A 16,876-nucleotide genomic window follows, 5' to 3' on the forward strand; every position below is an offset into this window, starting at 1 on the left:
ACCCAGCGGGCCGGGGAACGCCTCGAGATCCGCCGGGAAGAGCTCGAAGAAGTGGCTGGGGAGAGGGAAGTCTGGGATTCCCTCCTAAAGCTGCTGCCCCCGCGACCCGACCCCGGATAAGCGGTGGAAAATGGATGGATGGATGGATATCTCAATTATTTGTACTTCCACTGTTGATATTTTTTTGCATAGGTTATTGGTCACACATGGTGGATAAAGAAAAATTTAAATGATTTGTGTTATTTTGTTTGTTAATTTTGACAAGGGGTATGTAGATTTTATATCCACTGTAGCCCCTCTGCCGTCATCAAATTGGCTTACTCCTCAACAATGTGTCCCCATGTATTTATTCATTTATTTCCCCCAACTTTCATCAACCTATCATCTTTCCTTTCCATCACCTCATTTCGCTATATTCCACGAATTAAATAAGCAGGCATAGGTGACACATGTACAGTAACTTTTATTCGGCGGCCACAGCTCTTGCATATTACAACTGTTGGCGTTCAGAAAGCAAAAAAAAAACAAACAAAAAAAAAGCAAGAATGAATCCACCAGCTAAATGACACAGAAAACTGGAGAGAGAGAACAAACAAAAAAAGTGTTTGGAAATTGTTGGAACCCACAGGCATGCAAGCGATGGCTCAGAATGCAATGTACAGCATTTTATATTTATATATATATTTATATCATATATACAGAACAACAGTGAGACCCAAGCCAGACATCTCATTCCACACAGTTACACAACAAACACAGACCAACTTTTTTTTTGTCATTCATTTAAAAAAAAAAAAAATCATGTTCGCTTTTTTTTCTCTGTAAAAGTGGAAATCAATTAAAATAGAACCTGTTTTCAAGACATCTTTTTTTTCCCCCCTCTTTGAATGTGGAAATAAAAATAGAATCTCCCGGGTTATCAAAATGGAGGGAGAATGGAGAGTATTGCATCTCTCGAACCCCCTCGTGGTGAGGCTGAAGGTCGAAGGTCAACGCGTGTCAAAGACGAGCCGTCAACAAAAGACAGAGGGGTCTTGTTTGTCACTCCCGAAGCAGTTGGCGTTCACTTGAAAACAGACAAAGAGAGGCTCCACACATACACACACACACGACAATGTACCATGAATGAATGGAGAGTACGACAAAGAAGCGCCATATACGTACGTAGTTTGCATTGGACGGACGGAGGGACGGGACACACACACACACACGCACGCACGCACAATTTAATCTCACTCAAATGCTTCTCCATATTGCTTACTAACACATAGAAATGAATTTTGAAATGAATGAATCGGTGCTATCTTTATTATGACACAGCTAAACTGCCAATCACTGGTTATTTTTTTTCAACACTTTTATCGTGTTTCCTCAGTATAAGCACAATTATTTTTTTCCCATTATTATTATTCGTTTATAGTTCCTTCGTAGGCATTTCGAGCTGACAAAGAGGTCCTAGAGTGGCTATCTGAGTTTGGTACATGCATCGGTTAACCAGGCTAAAGTCAAAAGTGTGATTAAGGGCAGGGTGGGGGTGGGGGGGGGGGCGCGGTGCATGGCCTCTAGTCGTCCTCCTCGTCCTCTTCATCGCTGTCCTTCATGGAGATGCCCTGCATGCCTCCTTCCCTCACCGAAGCCGTGGCTTCCTCCAAAGTCAGCCTGTTGCGCACCGTGTCGTACATCTTGCTGTTCAGGGTCGAGTCCAGTACGCCCTGCAGGCGGAAGTCACGGTACTTTTTCTGCAGGAGGGGGCGGGGGGGGGGGGGGATCACGGACAGCAAAGGTTACTTTCTGACAAACGCACACGATTATCAAGTCGTTTCTATTTCGTCCCAAGTCACCTTGGTGATCCTGATGAGGATCTTGAGCTGGTAGACGTGCAGCTGCTGGTCCATGCGTTCGGTGAGCCAAGTGCCCAGCAGGTTCATGGTGGCAGTGTACCATTGCTGAAAGACATAAACAGCAACTCTCCAGCAAGAACACCCACTCACACACATCGCACACCTTGACACAAGACGGCGGGAAAAACAACAATAGTCTGCCGCCGCATGTGTGCCCGTACGCCCACATGGGAGCCTTCACCGCACTGAGAAGGAGGATTCAATCAGATTTCGACGTGAAAAGGGTCAGCTTGTGAGAATTAGCTCGTATGAGTGTATATGAGTGAATCGTTAGCAGAAAACAAAGTTGTAATATTAAGTGCGCAAACAAGAAGGAGTTTCATTTGGCATTTTACAAGAATAGTCATAATATCATCGATTCATCCATTTTGTGATCTGCTTTATCCTCATGCTGGAGCCTATCCCAGCTGTCTTCGGGCAGGTGGCTGGGGACACCCTGAACCGGTTGCCAGTTCATTGCAGGGCACACACAGACGAACAACCATCCGCGCTCACACTCACACCTAGGGACAATTTGGAGTGTTCAATCAGCCTTCCACGCATGTTTTTGGAATGTGGGAGGAAACCGGAGTGCCCGGAGAAAACCCACGCAGGCACGGGGAGAACATGCAAACTCCACACAGGGAGGCCGGAGCTGGAATTGAACCCTGCACTCCTAGTGTGAGGTCAACGCGCTAACCACTGGACCACCAGGCCGCCCAGTCACAATATCATGAATAACAAAATCTTAACTGACAAGTGAAATGACATAAATGTTGAGAATAAATTTGCAGTATTTCCATTCGATCTATACAACAAAAAAAAAAAAAAATTAAAGCTGAGAGATGGAATTTGTATTTTTTTTAAGATAGAAGAACCCCACTGAACTCATAAAAACCATAATCCCCCCCCAAAAAAAACCCTCTATTTCGAATAAATGGACACAATTTGACCTCATCTTCTGTTAGCGTGTCATCACCAAAAGCAAAGAGGATTATGATGTCATTTCAATGTACTAGAAGATTGTTTTAGCGGCGACTTCAACGGGTCCCAACAGCTGCAACAAGAAGCACTTTGCTTGCGTTTTATTATGCGGCAACGACTTCATTGAGTGTTTTTACGGCCCATAAACACTGAAATTCACATCATGTTTTTTATGTACGAGCCCATTTTGCGTGGAGCACATCTCAACGAGTCATTGCAGAAATGCCGTGATGCGACTTTTTCCACAAGTGGACCGACCGGCCCCAAATTGGCACGTTTGTTCAAATCATTGAGATTGCATCTTGAAGAAAGCAAACCAATTTGTAAAAAGAACACACAACACGCACACGCACACACACACACACACACACACTGGATTGACCAACAGGGCTGTACGAAATTCAGAATTGTGGCGCCTCAAAACGTTTCCCGATTGGAGCGAAATTCTGGTTGCACCAAGCTGGTTAATTATGCGTGGGCCAATCACTCGATGCATGGGCATGTGAGTCACCGACGCGCTGTTTTCAGCCCCAGTCATTACCATCGCTCAGCGTGAGGCAGACCTGCGTCGTGCACGGTCATCGTCGTAATCAGCAAATTGGCCCTTTAAATGAATTGAAATGCATGCTTACTTGGCATTGCTGACTTTGGGAGATATTTAAGAATTCATCGTGCTAAGTGATCCATTCATTTCCTAGACGCTGAAGATTGACGTGCACAAAAAAAAGTGCAAATTAAGCGGCTGGGTTTTGGAAGCGGCAATAAGGGGGAATGTGTTCACACTGCGCCACATAAACGCTGAGTCAGTTTTAGTAGGAACGTGACCTCAGAGGCCTTGGAGATGAAGCAACTTGTAAGTTGAGCCTTTACTGGCAAAAGAAAAGGAGCGATGGGAGTGAGCAAATGGCGCACAGGCGCGGTTGAAGCAGTGCTATTGTCGTGTACCTTCTCTCTGCTTTGTCCCACACTTGGTTTGCATTCAAGGCTACAAGAGAACAGCACTCACACGGAGTTGAAATCAAGACCTCCGACAGCTTTGAAAGCTTTCACTGGGTCCAAATCAAACGGGCTCGTCGTATCCGCTGGTCAGCTTTCGTCGGAATTTGCTAAGGTGAATGGATGGACGGTTTTTGGACTCAAGGAAAGGGAGGGGGGTGTGTGTGTGGTTTGGTTGCGCAAGGGAGCGGGTTCCGGGTTGATGCAGATGCCTTTCCACTTGACAGTCGAGTCGAGCGTGCAGTGCATGCAGACCTGGCACAGGTGTGTGCGTGCTGAGGAAGAGACGACTGCCCTACGGTAGTAACGTGTGCAAAATGAGCCACAAGTCGGAGGAAGAGGGTCATGCTAGAAGATGTACACAGGAAGATTATTTGAATCCAAAAAAAACATGCCAACCAACATAATGTGAGAAAACAACTCAACACTCGAGATAAGTGCCACTTTTTTTTTTTTCCACTCGCCAGGGGCTGTATTGACGTGACCGCCATACATTTTTACAGCAGTTCCGCCTGCGCATGTGACGTGTGGAATCTCGTCAAATGAACGTAGCTGCAGCGACGCAGATCTACCCGGCAACCTGTGATGTCAGTTGTAACGTAATATTGACTGATCATAAAATCGTATTCGATTTATTATGATGCATATTATATTGTCCAGCCATCCATTTTCGATAGCACTTGTCGTCACCTATCCCAGATGATGAGCAAAAAATGGAATACAACCCGGATTAGAACCTCACAATAAGTCGAATTTTATCCTGATCACAATTTTTGGCGACCTCAATAACAAGCCAGCGCAACCTGCAGCGGATGTCTAATGTTACTTGGCGGACGGATGAGAGCAAGTCATGTCGAGAAAAGAAAGTATGCCCAAAATTGGGGATGAAGATCATCATGGGAAGAAGCTAAATTGAGATTTACCCCCACGAAATCAAGGCACTTTCTCTCATATTAACACTTCAAAGAAAAAAAAAATCACTTACGATATTCTTAAAATATTTACTTAACACTGAAATTCCAACAATCTACACTTATTCACGCACGCACATGCACGTTTCTTTCTTTCTTTGTTTTTTAATTAGTCCACAAACTTTTTAGTGGCTCTAGCCATTTTTGTACGGAGACATGTTTTCAAGGACCGACAAAAAAATCGGTCATTCGCCATGACATGCTCAACGAGCCGGCGCATTCTTCCCACGCTTATTACGAAAATAAAGACACGGGTGCCGTAAAGTGTCATGGCGGTTGTTATTCAATGATGAAAACGTTTTTTGTTAGCACACAGGTGTTGTCTGAGCATTTATTGGACGTAATAATCTGGTAACAAAGGATTTTTGAAAACATTCTTCATGGTCAGTACCAGTACTGCGATCGGAACGTGTTAGCATTCAACGCGTAGAAATTTGCAACAAAATATAGTGCATAATATTTAAACTGCAAATACACTGTTGGTTTCAATTTATTGATATCAACTATAATTTTGTATATTGTATATTAATATTTGGATGATTCTTTGAAAGTCTTTATTTTTACGTACGCGCAACCCTTATGAAGATGAGCGGATTAGAAAATGGATAGGTGGATGGATGGATATTTATGTGACATATGCAATATTCAATATTTATCATTAGTGTGGAAGTCAGCCTTTTTTTTCCCCCTACATCTACCACTGTTGTTAGTGGGACTTTTAACTCATGACTTTCTTCAGAATTCTGATTGGCTAAAATGATTACAGTGCCCCCTGTTGCTCTGGCATGGACTTTGCAGCCTTTGAAAGTCTTTCGATTTTTTTTTTTTCTCAAACGGCATCTATTCGGACGCCGCAGTGGATAGAAATAGCTTCTGCGTTGACATAAAGCACTCTCATCAAAAGTTGGAACTGCTGTAAAAATAGATTTGAAGAAAATAGATTTACATCTCGTAAATAAAGCCACTGCAGTTTTTTTTTTTTTTTACACTGGAGGAGGAAGCAGGAATGGTGTTAATAAGAAGAGACCAAAAGGGTTGAAATCAGAGAGATCCAGTAGAGCCGGTGCAACATCGAAGGATGGCTTTGACATACATGCAAAAATTGATGGACGGAAATGCATTACGATGGGAAAAGCAAAAAAGAAAAGTAACCAAAAACAATGCGGACATCCTAATGTCACTTTAAAAAACGCGGCTTCGACTTGAGAAGAACTTGAACATGACTCGTCTGTGGGTGGGGGTGGGGGAGGGGGGAAGACCACACAGAGAACACAAGGAGGAAGTGAGGACGCAGACAAGGGCGGAGCCTTCTCACACACAAAAGCAGGGCCACACCATAAAAAAAATAAAATAAAAAAAAAAAAAGATACATAAGAAACATACATAAATCAAAGACAAACAAAAATAGTTTCATCTGGCACGCGGCTCCCGCACAATACACCTGCGTGTCAACCCAACTCACTTCCTCACAAAGGCCGCCACGCCGCGGCCGAGACGTGCGTCTCAACAGATAGGTTCGCAATGACGTGGAAGCACGCACGCGCACACACACGTACACACACGCACACACACGCACACACACACGTACACACACGCACACACACGCACACACACACACACACACACACACACACACACACACACAACACGGCATTATGTGTCGTTGGAAACCACACATGGGGGACACATTGCTGTCAATGTATCCCGTCAGGATTATGTTGGGCTAAGACAGTGCTCTCTTCACCCTCCAACACATGAAAACCTGCCCGTGAGCCCACCGCCTTTACAATTTCTGCATTTCCGCTAAAGGCTCCTCATGTGTCTTCCTGAGGAGTGCTTGATGTTCACTAAGCATGCACTTTCCAGAGAGCACTGCTTCATATAATCCTTTACTTGGGGTGGAGGGGTGGGGGGGAGGAGATGCTTTTACGGACTCTTTGTAAATAAAAGCTTGTTGTGCTTGTTTTTTTTGTTTTTTTGTTTTTTTTTTTACATAGACAAAGGCCCAAAAGCACTGTGGAAATGCAGACCGGAATGCAGAGGGCAGCAGCTGAGCTTGAAAAGAGAAAGAGAGAAGAGGACAGAAAGGACAGGAAGAAACACTTTTCCTGCTCGCAAAGAAATTAAAAACCCAAAAAACAAAACCAAAAACCCAAATGGGACTTATCCCCCTCTGCCCTGTTGTTTTGCCCACATTCTGTAGGGCCCCCTCTCTGCTTGAGCGGAGGAGACGGCATCTTACTTACATCAAATAACCTTTCTATATACACCTCCTCATTGACCTTATCACGCAGCATGTCCTGAGAGTGGCGGACAAAGGTCACGTAGCCGTCAGCCACGTCCATGCCGGGTTTCTGCAACATAAACACACGGCTGGCTGACTTACTGCGGAGAAGCGAGTGGGCGAAAAAAAATGTCAACGTGTGGGCATGGCGTGAAGGGAGAGTGTGACTTACAGGTACGTCCACGTACTTAGAGGCAGCTTTCACCTGAAAAATGCAACCAAACAAATCAAAGGTGGCATTTTTAGAACAGTAGGTTGCTAGGAACGCATGAAGGATTTTTTTTCTTTCTTTTCTTTTTTTTTTTTTTTAATTGAGCAGCATGGTGGTTTGGAGGTTGAACAGTTTTGATGATCATTCTATCAGTCCCCTTTAAGTGGTTCATACTTTTTACAAGTACCTGGCAGATAAAGATTCTTTTGAGGACGAAAATGCACATATTTGGTTCGATACAATTCCGATCAATTAAGCGGGCGATTAATTTAAAAATGATTAAAATATCGTCATTTTTAGTCCCTTAAAGCTTACAATGAAGACATAAAGTCGAGGTCGAACAATTGACTCCGCGCATTTAAAACAAAACGTTTGAATGTCATTATTTTTGTCTTGTGTTGTAATGCACAGATCTGGCCCGCCACGTCATTTTATGCCGCCCGCAAAAGCAAAACAGACATGTCAACTTTCATGAAGCCTGCTAAAATCTGTACAAAAATTTGAAATTGTCACATGGAATAAATAATAGCATTGGGACATAGCAAGCATTTTCTTGTTACCAAACCCTTTAACACAGTAACGTAAACAACCGGTCCAAAAAAACATTTTGGACTTCCAATTTCAAAACATTATAGTTGTACAAAGTAAATGTACTGATATGAGGAGCTGCTTAAACATTTACACGATGTAGTTTCACAGTCATAACGTTTGTTGAATGTCCAATTTCAAATCTTGTTCTAGGTACAAATGATTATTTTCAGCATACCAAAAGGAAATTTCATCTCACCGTGAACGAGAGGAACGAGGAGAACAGCGTGCCTTCATCGTATCTGGATATCTTTGCCAAAACTCCCTCCAAAATGGCGACAAACTAAGCAAAAGACGAAAAAAAATAAATGATTTGATCAGCGCAATGTATGTCATCGATGCAACATGTGACCTCGCACCTTTGCCACCAAGAGCTGAATCATGTCCCGCACACTTTCCTCAATCAGTTCATCGATTTGCGAGTGGAACTGTTTCTGCAAAGAGAAATCATCAAAGTCATCAGTTTGTATTGTACAACATTGTGACATTGCCAGACGCAAATGAAATCTCAACGAGTTGTGTTGAGTTTGTCTCACAAGTCATTCACTTCAATAAAAATGACGCGATGTGTTTGCAATGACAATTTAATGACCAAATCACAGCAGTTTTTTTGAAATAACGGTTAGCTTAGCTCATTCTATTCCTTCTTTTTTCTCATTTCCAGCAGTGTGAAGGCCTTGCGGCACCATGCTGCCTCCGCGAGGTCAGTCATGGTACTACGACAGGCATTTGATTTGATCATTACTTGTGTGTTGATCATCATAAACAAGCTGCTAAGATATAAAAAATTAGTACAGTACATGTGTACCCCGCTGAAGTAAAAACGGCGATTTACTTTGTTTTTTTCTTTGTTTGCCTCCTGACCCATCTCCATGGCGCACAGTTTGGCCGACTGGTCTTTCGCGTCCACCATCACATTGAACATGGTGCATAATGTCGGAGAAATGCGGAAATCTGTCGACTTGCTGCTCTTTGCCACTTTGGACTCAAACGCCATCCTGGTGCTGTTTGGAAGGCAAACGGGATATTGATGAAACTGCGTGATATCAATGACCTTTATTATCATTCATATAATGCTTGATTTGCAACCACTGAACTAAAAACGAACAAACTAGCTTTTAAAAATACCGCTTGACGCAGTTCTCGATCATGTTGCTCGACATGAGCTTGATGCGACTCTCCAGATGTTTAGCGAACTCCTCCTCGGGCCAGTGGAGGTCCCGGATGAAGGTCTGAAGGGCGTCCAGCTTCCAGAACAAGTCCTCGGATGTGCCGGAGCCGTTGCTGCCATTGAAGCAAACGCATACATGTCAAAGATGATGCCAGCGGGTGGTGGCAGGGGTGAAAGGTCAGGGAAAGAGGGAGGTGTTAAGGGGTGTTGCTCCTCGCCACCTGAGAAGTCATTTGACTATTTTGGACATACATTGACTGGTACTTCAAAAGTGGTGTGGACAGTCAAGTGTACGGGTGGGGAGGAGCGAGAACTATACAGTAACAAGTCAATCAATAATCCTCCTTTCCGGTATGATTATTGATCAGGGGTGTGAGGTGGCCACATGCTGGTTCAAATTACTGAGGTTAGGGCATTGAGTCACAAAGGGAATGGCGGCATGAGAGAGGACATCTGAGATGGCGGTTTGTGGTCTGATTCTCCCAAATGGTCACGTCCCCTCTCAGCATCCATGTCCCCAAGCTGCTGGGGGGCCTTCGGAAAGAACTACCAGACATGCCATGCGGACCTTCTTGAGCCAGCCCCAGTGGAGTCTGTTGGGCAAGTGCTGCCGGGATGGACGGTGAAAAATAGCCAGCCGAACCTTTTTTTAGACCCATCTCCACCCCTGCCCTGCCCCGCCATCTCCATCCGGGCCGCCATCCCAGCACCCAATCAGACTCCCGGTGAGGCGGTCAAGGTCGTAATCCCACGAAAACAAACGTGTGTGAGCTCCTCATGGAGATGTCTGGTTTTGCAAATGGTTTCAAACGCATTGGTTTCGTTTTCTGCATCATAAATCACTAGACGCAGCCTCAGGGAAGCATTCAGCGTGTATATACTGCATGCAGAAATGTACAGTATATACGTGACTTCTTTCGGGGGCGGAGAGTGGGGTGGGGTGTGGGGGGGCGGGGGTCCGGCCCTGCAACTGAGTCATCACATCGCAAGCTCAACGGCATGCATGTTGAGACAAATGACCTCTTCTATTCTCAGAGAATCCTTGGCATGAACATGAACTGTTTTTGACATGAGTCGGACGAGAAGTAATGAAGTCATATGACAATTAAAGCAGAAATATCGAGTCATTTGACAAGACCTTCAAAGCTCTAGAAAGGAGAGTAGCCTCAATTCTGGAGCCATGGTGGGCCTAAATGACCAACTGACCAACTGTTGGACCAGCCGAGACACCACCCAGGTGACGGGAGCACTCGTCATGGTGGCTAACGTTCCTGATTGGCAGTTTTGCCATAGTTACCTTGAGATTTCACTAACTTAGTTACTTTACTGATTACTCGCTTTACAAATGAACAACCGTATTGGCAGTTATAAGACGGCCCTGATTATAAGACGACTCCCTCTTTTTCAAGACTCGAGTTTGAAAAATGACTTTTTGAACACCAAATTAATTTTTATACAGAAAACAATTACAGTACATCTGAAACAAATGATTCTAACAATATATTTGAGAGAAAAATCATGTTATTTTGCCTCATTCAAATCTTAATATCTGAACATTTAAAGATGTAAACTAAAGTGCAATCACATTCGTAAATGAATGGCTTCTGGTTTTTGAAACGTAACTGACATCATAACTTCTCCTCAGCTGCCGGTTAACCTGGCCGATCTTCGAGCCACTTTTCTCCCGATTGTCACGATGTTTCTCCATTTTCTGTTATCTCTTCTATTATTTTCTTCTCTTTTCTTTCTTACCGCTATTTTTAGTTTTCTTCTTCGTGCTACCGCTATTTTTATTTTTATTCTTCGTGACAGGGGTTTGCTTTGGCCTGGGGAGTCAAGTTCAGCATTCGCTTCAATGGTATCTGGCGCCATCTAGCGTCGTGAATGGGTATAATGTCTCGACCCCGAATATAAGACGACCCCCACTTTTTCAGTCTTATTTCAATGCAAAAAACACCGCCTTATATTCGGGCCAATACGGTAATTTAGATTAGAAATTACTTGAGTAGCTCCATGCAGCATATACCGACAACCCTGCTGATCCTAAAAATGACACCCGGTTTTGCCACTGAATTAGAAGCTCTCTTCGGGCATTAGGCGGGGTACACCTTCAACCGGTTTCCAGCCAATCGCAGGGCACACAGACAAACAAAATAAAGTTTGTTTTTATTAAGAATACAAGAAAGACAACATTTGTGACTTACTATAATTATTTTAATGAAAAAAAAAACATTGAGACTTTTCAGGATTTCACTTATAAAATTTCTATTTTATCATTTAAAAAATAATAAAAATACTTTAAAATTATAACATTTTAAAAAATGAATTCTGTATTTTTTTATCTGATTATATTAATAACTGTTAATGGCATGTATAATGTACATTGTTTATTAATATAATGATGACATTTGGGGACGTCCTGCCCATCTGGTCTGACTTTCAATGCATACTGCCCTCTGATTGGTTCCTTTGTTTTTTGACACCATGTTATTGAAGCTACAGAGGTAAAATTGTGTCAACAGCACAGAGTGCACCAAACCAGATTAGCCATTATATCAAGATTCAAATTATTATTTTTACGCCATCATGTCGAGCCCTGGAGCATAAAAATTGATTACCTGTCAGTCCTAACTGCTGCTAATAAGGGAAATCTGAATTTTTTCCAATCAATTCCTCAATGTGTGCATCTTCATACCAAGGCATTCTCCGTTTTGCTCAGGAAAGCTAGAGTAAACCAGTTGAATACACACTCAGAGTCATATATAGCAGCCATCCATGACGGGGTTGAAAAGCTAGGCATTTGTGGAAGGTTAACTGATAGTCCCGCTACTGGAACTGGCAGATTTGGTACTTTGGGAATTTGGAGGTTGACATTTGGTAGATTCACATTGGGCAGATTACTTGTTAAACTCCTGCAGAGGAGACAGACAAAAAGAAACAACAAGAACAAAAAGAACATAACAGTGGCGTGGGAGCAGCGGAAAGCCGTGTGACACTCATCGCTCAACGTAAAGATTTAAAAACAACACGTGAACAAATGAGCAGACTTACAGCTTGACTCACATATAAAAAAAAAAAGTCTTACCATCGCAAAACAACAAAAAAAAAAAAATCACCATTTTGATTTACTTTAATACTTTTATCAAATCAAACAAAGAAGTGAAACTGTGAAAGCCACAACAAATGATTAACAGCAGCAACGGACTGGAGGCCTTTTTTGGGTTGTTTTTTTTTTTGGCAACATGTCAAAAAGCACAAATTATGAAGGTTAGTGTACACAAAACAAAAAAAAAAACAAAAAGAAATATTAGGCATCAGCCTGGCTCCAACGTGCTGCAGAGAAATGGCTCAGACGCACACATTAGTCAGAGGTGACAAACTATTTTCACAGTTAATAACGTTTGCCTCTTTGATGTATGTATTAAAAAAAAAAAAAAAAGCATATTCAGCCCACGCATGGCTTGTTCATGAAGTTCCAAGGAAGCCTGGGTGAACTTCACAGATGCACTCCTAAATCGCCGTCTGCCTCCGATTTAAAAAAAAAAAAAAGTGAAGTAATCCTAGAGATGAGCTACAAAGACAGAGGCTCCTTACTTTACAGGCTCCCAAGACTCCCGCTCAAAGCCCTTGTGAATTGACTGTGCGATGGAGGACTCCATCAGATCCACATATCTAACCACCAGAGGAGCGTACAGATCCTGAAGGTGCTTGTGGAATTTTCCGTTGCACAGATGATCTACATAGAAGAGGACAAGCGGAAGAAGACCATCAGGAGGAAAATTGATCATGCATTTCCAAAAGAAGCCTCTCTCTCTCTGTCTCTCTCTGTCTCTCTCGGCACAATGCAAAAAAAAAAAAATCTTACAGTCTGTTCGGAGGAAATCGTTGAGAAGCTGGAAGAGCGGGAAACTGTCCCAGCTCTCGGGCGACTGGATCTCCAGAGCGGCGTCCATGTCGATGGCGTAGAGGGCCAGGAAGTTTTCGGCGTGCTCCACCATGAGGTCGGTCCACCATGCAAACGCCTGCAGAGAGAGCCAGAGGAAAAGGGAAGCAGGTGAAACGGGACACGAGGAGGGCAGGCAAAGGAGAGAGGAAATCAGGCACGACTGCTTGCAAAGAAGGAGACTTGTCGGATCCTGTTCTATTAACATGTTTATTGATATTCTTTCATTTTCTTGCTATCAACTTTTGACGCATTTGCAAGTTCAAAAGGGCACCCACAGAAGCTCTAAAATGACCAGAGTATGAATCCCTAAAGACATTTTGCATTAGGTATTCTGTGAAGTCAAGCCAAATCACTTTGCTCGTCACAAATTTACCTGTTTTGAGTTTTTTGCTGTGGAGCCTATGCTCAGGAATTCACTGAAAAACTCACCTATTCATGTTTTGCATTCTTTCTACTACACACTCTTAAGAGTCCACAAGATGGCGGCAAAGCGTTAACATTAATAATTTGTGTCAAAGAAGTTTGCTGGAGTGATACATTTGGACAGAGGGACCCAGAAACATCTTTGTTAGGAGCTAACTTTCGCCAGGGTTCTTAGTGGAAGTTGCAGACAGTCTTTGCATGAAGCATTTCCTGTGATAAGGTCAGACCTGCTTCTAACAAAATATGGCAAAACTGGAACCTCTCTGAGTAGTTCCTTGGCACCACATTATGCCACAAGAAGCCACTAATGCAATGTATTGACAGACAGTGCTCTGGCCTGAGCACAAAAACAGCAAATAGGTGAGTTTTTCAGCAAATAACCAAAGCTTAGTGACCCAAAAAAAAAAAAAATTGGTGAACACTGACACACCAACGTGTGAGGTAAGGCGTATTATCATGATTGTAATTCGTAGTCGTGTTAAAGTGCACCGCAGCATTGCGTCATCCTTTGAGCGGTTATATAGTTAGTAGTGATGGGACAAAACAGTAGGAACGCCTCTCAGTAGGAGAGCGTTAGTGAGATGCTCCATGCTCGTCAAACAACATGCTTCGTCACAGTGGGTGTGCGTGTGCTGCATTTCGGAGGCATTCTGCCTTCCTCCACTTTTGTCTTGCCTCGTTGACGCTTTTACTCATGCCGATGTGCCGCTTCCCTGCATGCTTTTCTGCCAAGCTAAGAAAAGATGAGCTGTGCCCCCCCCCCCATTCACAACGGCCACGGACAAAACCCCAAGTGAATGCCACTCATGACATGCACGTCGTGATCCTCGCATCCTTTGCTATAGTGCATAGCATTTCCGATGAGCAAAGGCGGATCTTCCATTTAGGCTTCTCTTGAAATCTTTCCAAAATAGGCTGTAATGCTTCGGGGCATCCCAATGTGGCTCGGCCACTGCAATTGGCAGTCCTACAATACTTACCTGTCCACTTACCCACCGCCGAAGGCTAAAAAAAGGCGCTAGCGAGAGAATCGAGTCGCAAACGCAGTTTTTCTCCGCCACGTTTAAGGAGAAGAAAGAAAAGGGGACTCAAGTTTCCGAAAATGGAGAATACTCAAAGGCGGTAGGGCAGAGAGACCCAGCCCCAGATAACCTTTGGTATCATTTGTTCAAGAGTGAGTAACGGCCCTCAAATTCTATGGCAGCGCCAGTCTCTCTACAGTGCTTCGTCAATGCAATCAGTCCAGAGGGGACATGCACATGACGCATTCAGTGTTATTACATACCTCTTTTCCCTGCACGGACAGGCATCAATCACAGTGAGAACACAGGAAAATGAAAAAAGATTGTACTTTTGAGGGAGTTTTTGGTGTGTGTGTGTATATGTGGTCAACTTAGACAGCAGAGTGGGTGATGGAGAAGGAGGAGCTTAGTGGGAATGCTTGGACAAGAGCGGACATTAATCGTCGGATGGACAAGGAACACATCTATGGTGGATCAAAATCGGAGGTTCACATGGAGCATACTCGTTCATACCGGTTCAGCATGCTGTTGGGAGAGCAAGGAAAGCTCTTTATGGCCCGATGAACATGCGTTATGATCACAGTCATGTGGTGCAAGCTCCTCGTATTCGCTTGGTTACCGAGCCCACCCGTCGCTGCAGCCTCAGCTACAAAGAAGCTGCTTCTTGCCATAGTGGCACGCATGCCATACAAAAGGGGCGGTGGGGGAGGGGCGGTGGGTTGGGTTTGTGCGTGATAGGGACTGAAGAGGGAGGGTGGGGGGGAAAAAAAATCGAAATACTGTACCGATTGATCTGCAGAGCTTGTGACTGCCGCCTGTCAAGCATATTCAGAGAGATACAATAAATCTGCTAGATCCGCATACTGGGAAAGGATCACACTGGATCATCAAGCTTTTTCCTATCGCAGCTGTCGGCGGTGAAGCAATCTTCTTTTTGTGAACACTAAGAGCTTGCAGGAGCGTCGCCAAATGCAAATAACTTCCTTCTGAACGCCCGCAAAATAAAATACATCCGCGAATGCTATATTTCATTGCCGTTATTGTGCTGAGATGTGGGATGTCCAAACTTTTTTTTTTCCCACTCTCTGCCACATACTGAACAATGAAAAGAGGGACTCTAAAAAATACATTTGGTACGCAACTTTCCTTTTGCATTAGCTGTATGGCTACAGCTGTGGAATTATTGGAATATACGTATTACTTCCATTATTTACTTCTTGCAGCGGGACCAGAAGGCAACACCTTAACTCTCTGCCTCATGTTTGGATTTTTGGGGGAATTTTCCCTTGAGATATTGCTCGATCTATTTTTTTAAGGAAAAAAAACTGTCTTGTTTATGAAACAGTTATTAATATTAATGTGGGATCAACATTGTTTAAATGTAAAAAAAAAAAAATAAGTTGTAATTTTCATTTCAATGGAAAATAATTTGTTATCTTGTTTTATAGTTAGTTCCCTAGAATTTTAAAGAAAACAATAAAACAATTAAGTCTTGCAACATTCAACTATAGTTTTATTTTGTTAATCAAAAAAAACAGTAGATCTTATAGTCTTTCACAATTTCAACATTTTCTCATAACGGCTTGATGTGTGTTGAGTCAAATTTTGAGACTATGCGGGAGCAAGGTCAGTTAATTTCACACACGAGTTTTCGGGTTTGATTTTATTTTGGTATTGCCTTGCATTGTATGGAAGAAGGAATGTCTAACATTGATTTGGAAATTGTAGTTTATTTTATTACGCCTTATTTAGTGACCTTTTATTACTATCTTGCACTTGACAAATGCCCCATAAAGATTTTTAAAAAACTAAAACCAATACTAAAACTAATAAAAACTCTACTAAAACAAAGTATTTTTGAAAAAAATACAAAATGGGAAGAAAAAAAAAATAAGAATAATGAAAAATTCATAGCAACCGTAACTGTGTGTGGGAGGCCAACAAAAACGTGCATTTGGTTGCAAATGGTCCACGGGGCGGACTTTGGACTCCCCCTGGCTGAGGGGCTTTTTTTTTTTTTGTGTAGCAACACATGGATGCAAGCAGTTTTATTTATAGCAGACGAGTGCTACATCTAAGACCCCCACTCGAGAAGATAAGCGTGGGGAGATTAGAGCGTGTGTGCTTGCAGAAGGAGCAGCTGTTCACCCACCTCGGCGTGGTGCTCCTGGTTCTGTTGAAGGACCTCAATGACTAACTCCGCCAAGCGAATGGTTTCCTCCAGCTTTTTTGCAGGGGTGACTAAGCGGCCTACATTCTCTGAGAAAAAAAAAAAAAAACGATTAGGGCGAGGGAAGGGTGGTTTGTCAAGTATGGAACAGAATTTCAAGTCAAAAGGTGTTGGGGGGGGGATTGTTCTGTGACAATGATTTTTTTTCTTTTTTATAGACCTTTTTAGGA

General features: G+C 43.1%; 1 protein-coding gene across 8 annotated transcripts in view; it reads right to left on the reverse strand.

Moving 5' to 3' along the window:
* Positions 1-443: 443 nt before the first annotated feature.
* Positions 444-16,876, reverse strand: part of cadpsb (Ca2+-dependent activator protein for secretion b) — a 74,367-nt gene continuing 57,934 nt past the window's right edge. For 5 of the 8 annotated variants that reach the window (XM_019895754.1, XM_019895757.1, XM_019895760.1 and 2 more), the window contains 13 exons: positions 15,262-15,291; positions 14,740-14,748; positions 12,951-13,107; positions 12,680-12,821; positions 11,836-11,997; positions 9,043-9,198; positions 8,750-8,918; positions 8,274-8,348; positions 8,114-8,197; positions 7,288-7,320; positions 7,078-7,185; positions 1,842-1,946; positions 444-1,739 (listed from right to left, as the gene is read on the reverse strand). In XM_019895754.1, coding sequence (XP_019751313.1) covers positions 1,563-1,739; positions 1,842-1,946; positions 7,078-7,185; positions 7,288-7,320; positions 8,114-8,197; positions 8,274-8,348; positions 8,750-8,918; positions 9,043-9,198; positions 11,836-11,997; positions 12,680-12,821; positions 12,951-13,107; positions 14,740-14,748; positions 15,262-15,291 — 1,407 coding nt within the window. In that variant the 3' untranslated portion in view covers positions 444-1,562. The remainder of the gene's footprint in view (positions 1,740-1,841; positions 1,947-7,077; positions 7,186-7,287; positions 7,321-8,113; positions 8,198-8,273; positions 8,349-8,749; positions 8,919-9,042; positions 9,199-11,835; positions 11,998-12,679; positions 12,822-12,950; positions 13,108-14,739; positions 14,749-15,261; positions 15,292-16,876) is intronic. The other 3 variants (XM_019895761.1, XM_019895755.1, XM_019895756.1) reach the window with 3 other exon arrangements.

Source organism: Hippocampus comes, unplaced genomic scaffold (assembly GCF_001891065.2).
Source record: "Hippocampus comes isolate QL1 unplaced genomic scaffold, H_comes_QL1_v1.1 scaffold420, whole genome shotgun sequence".
Classification (NCBI taxonomy): Eukaryota; Metazoa; Chordata; class Actinopteri; order Syngnathiformes; family Syngnathidae; genus Hippocampus; species Hippocampus comes.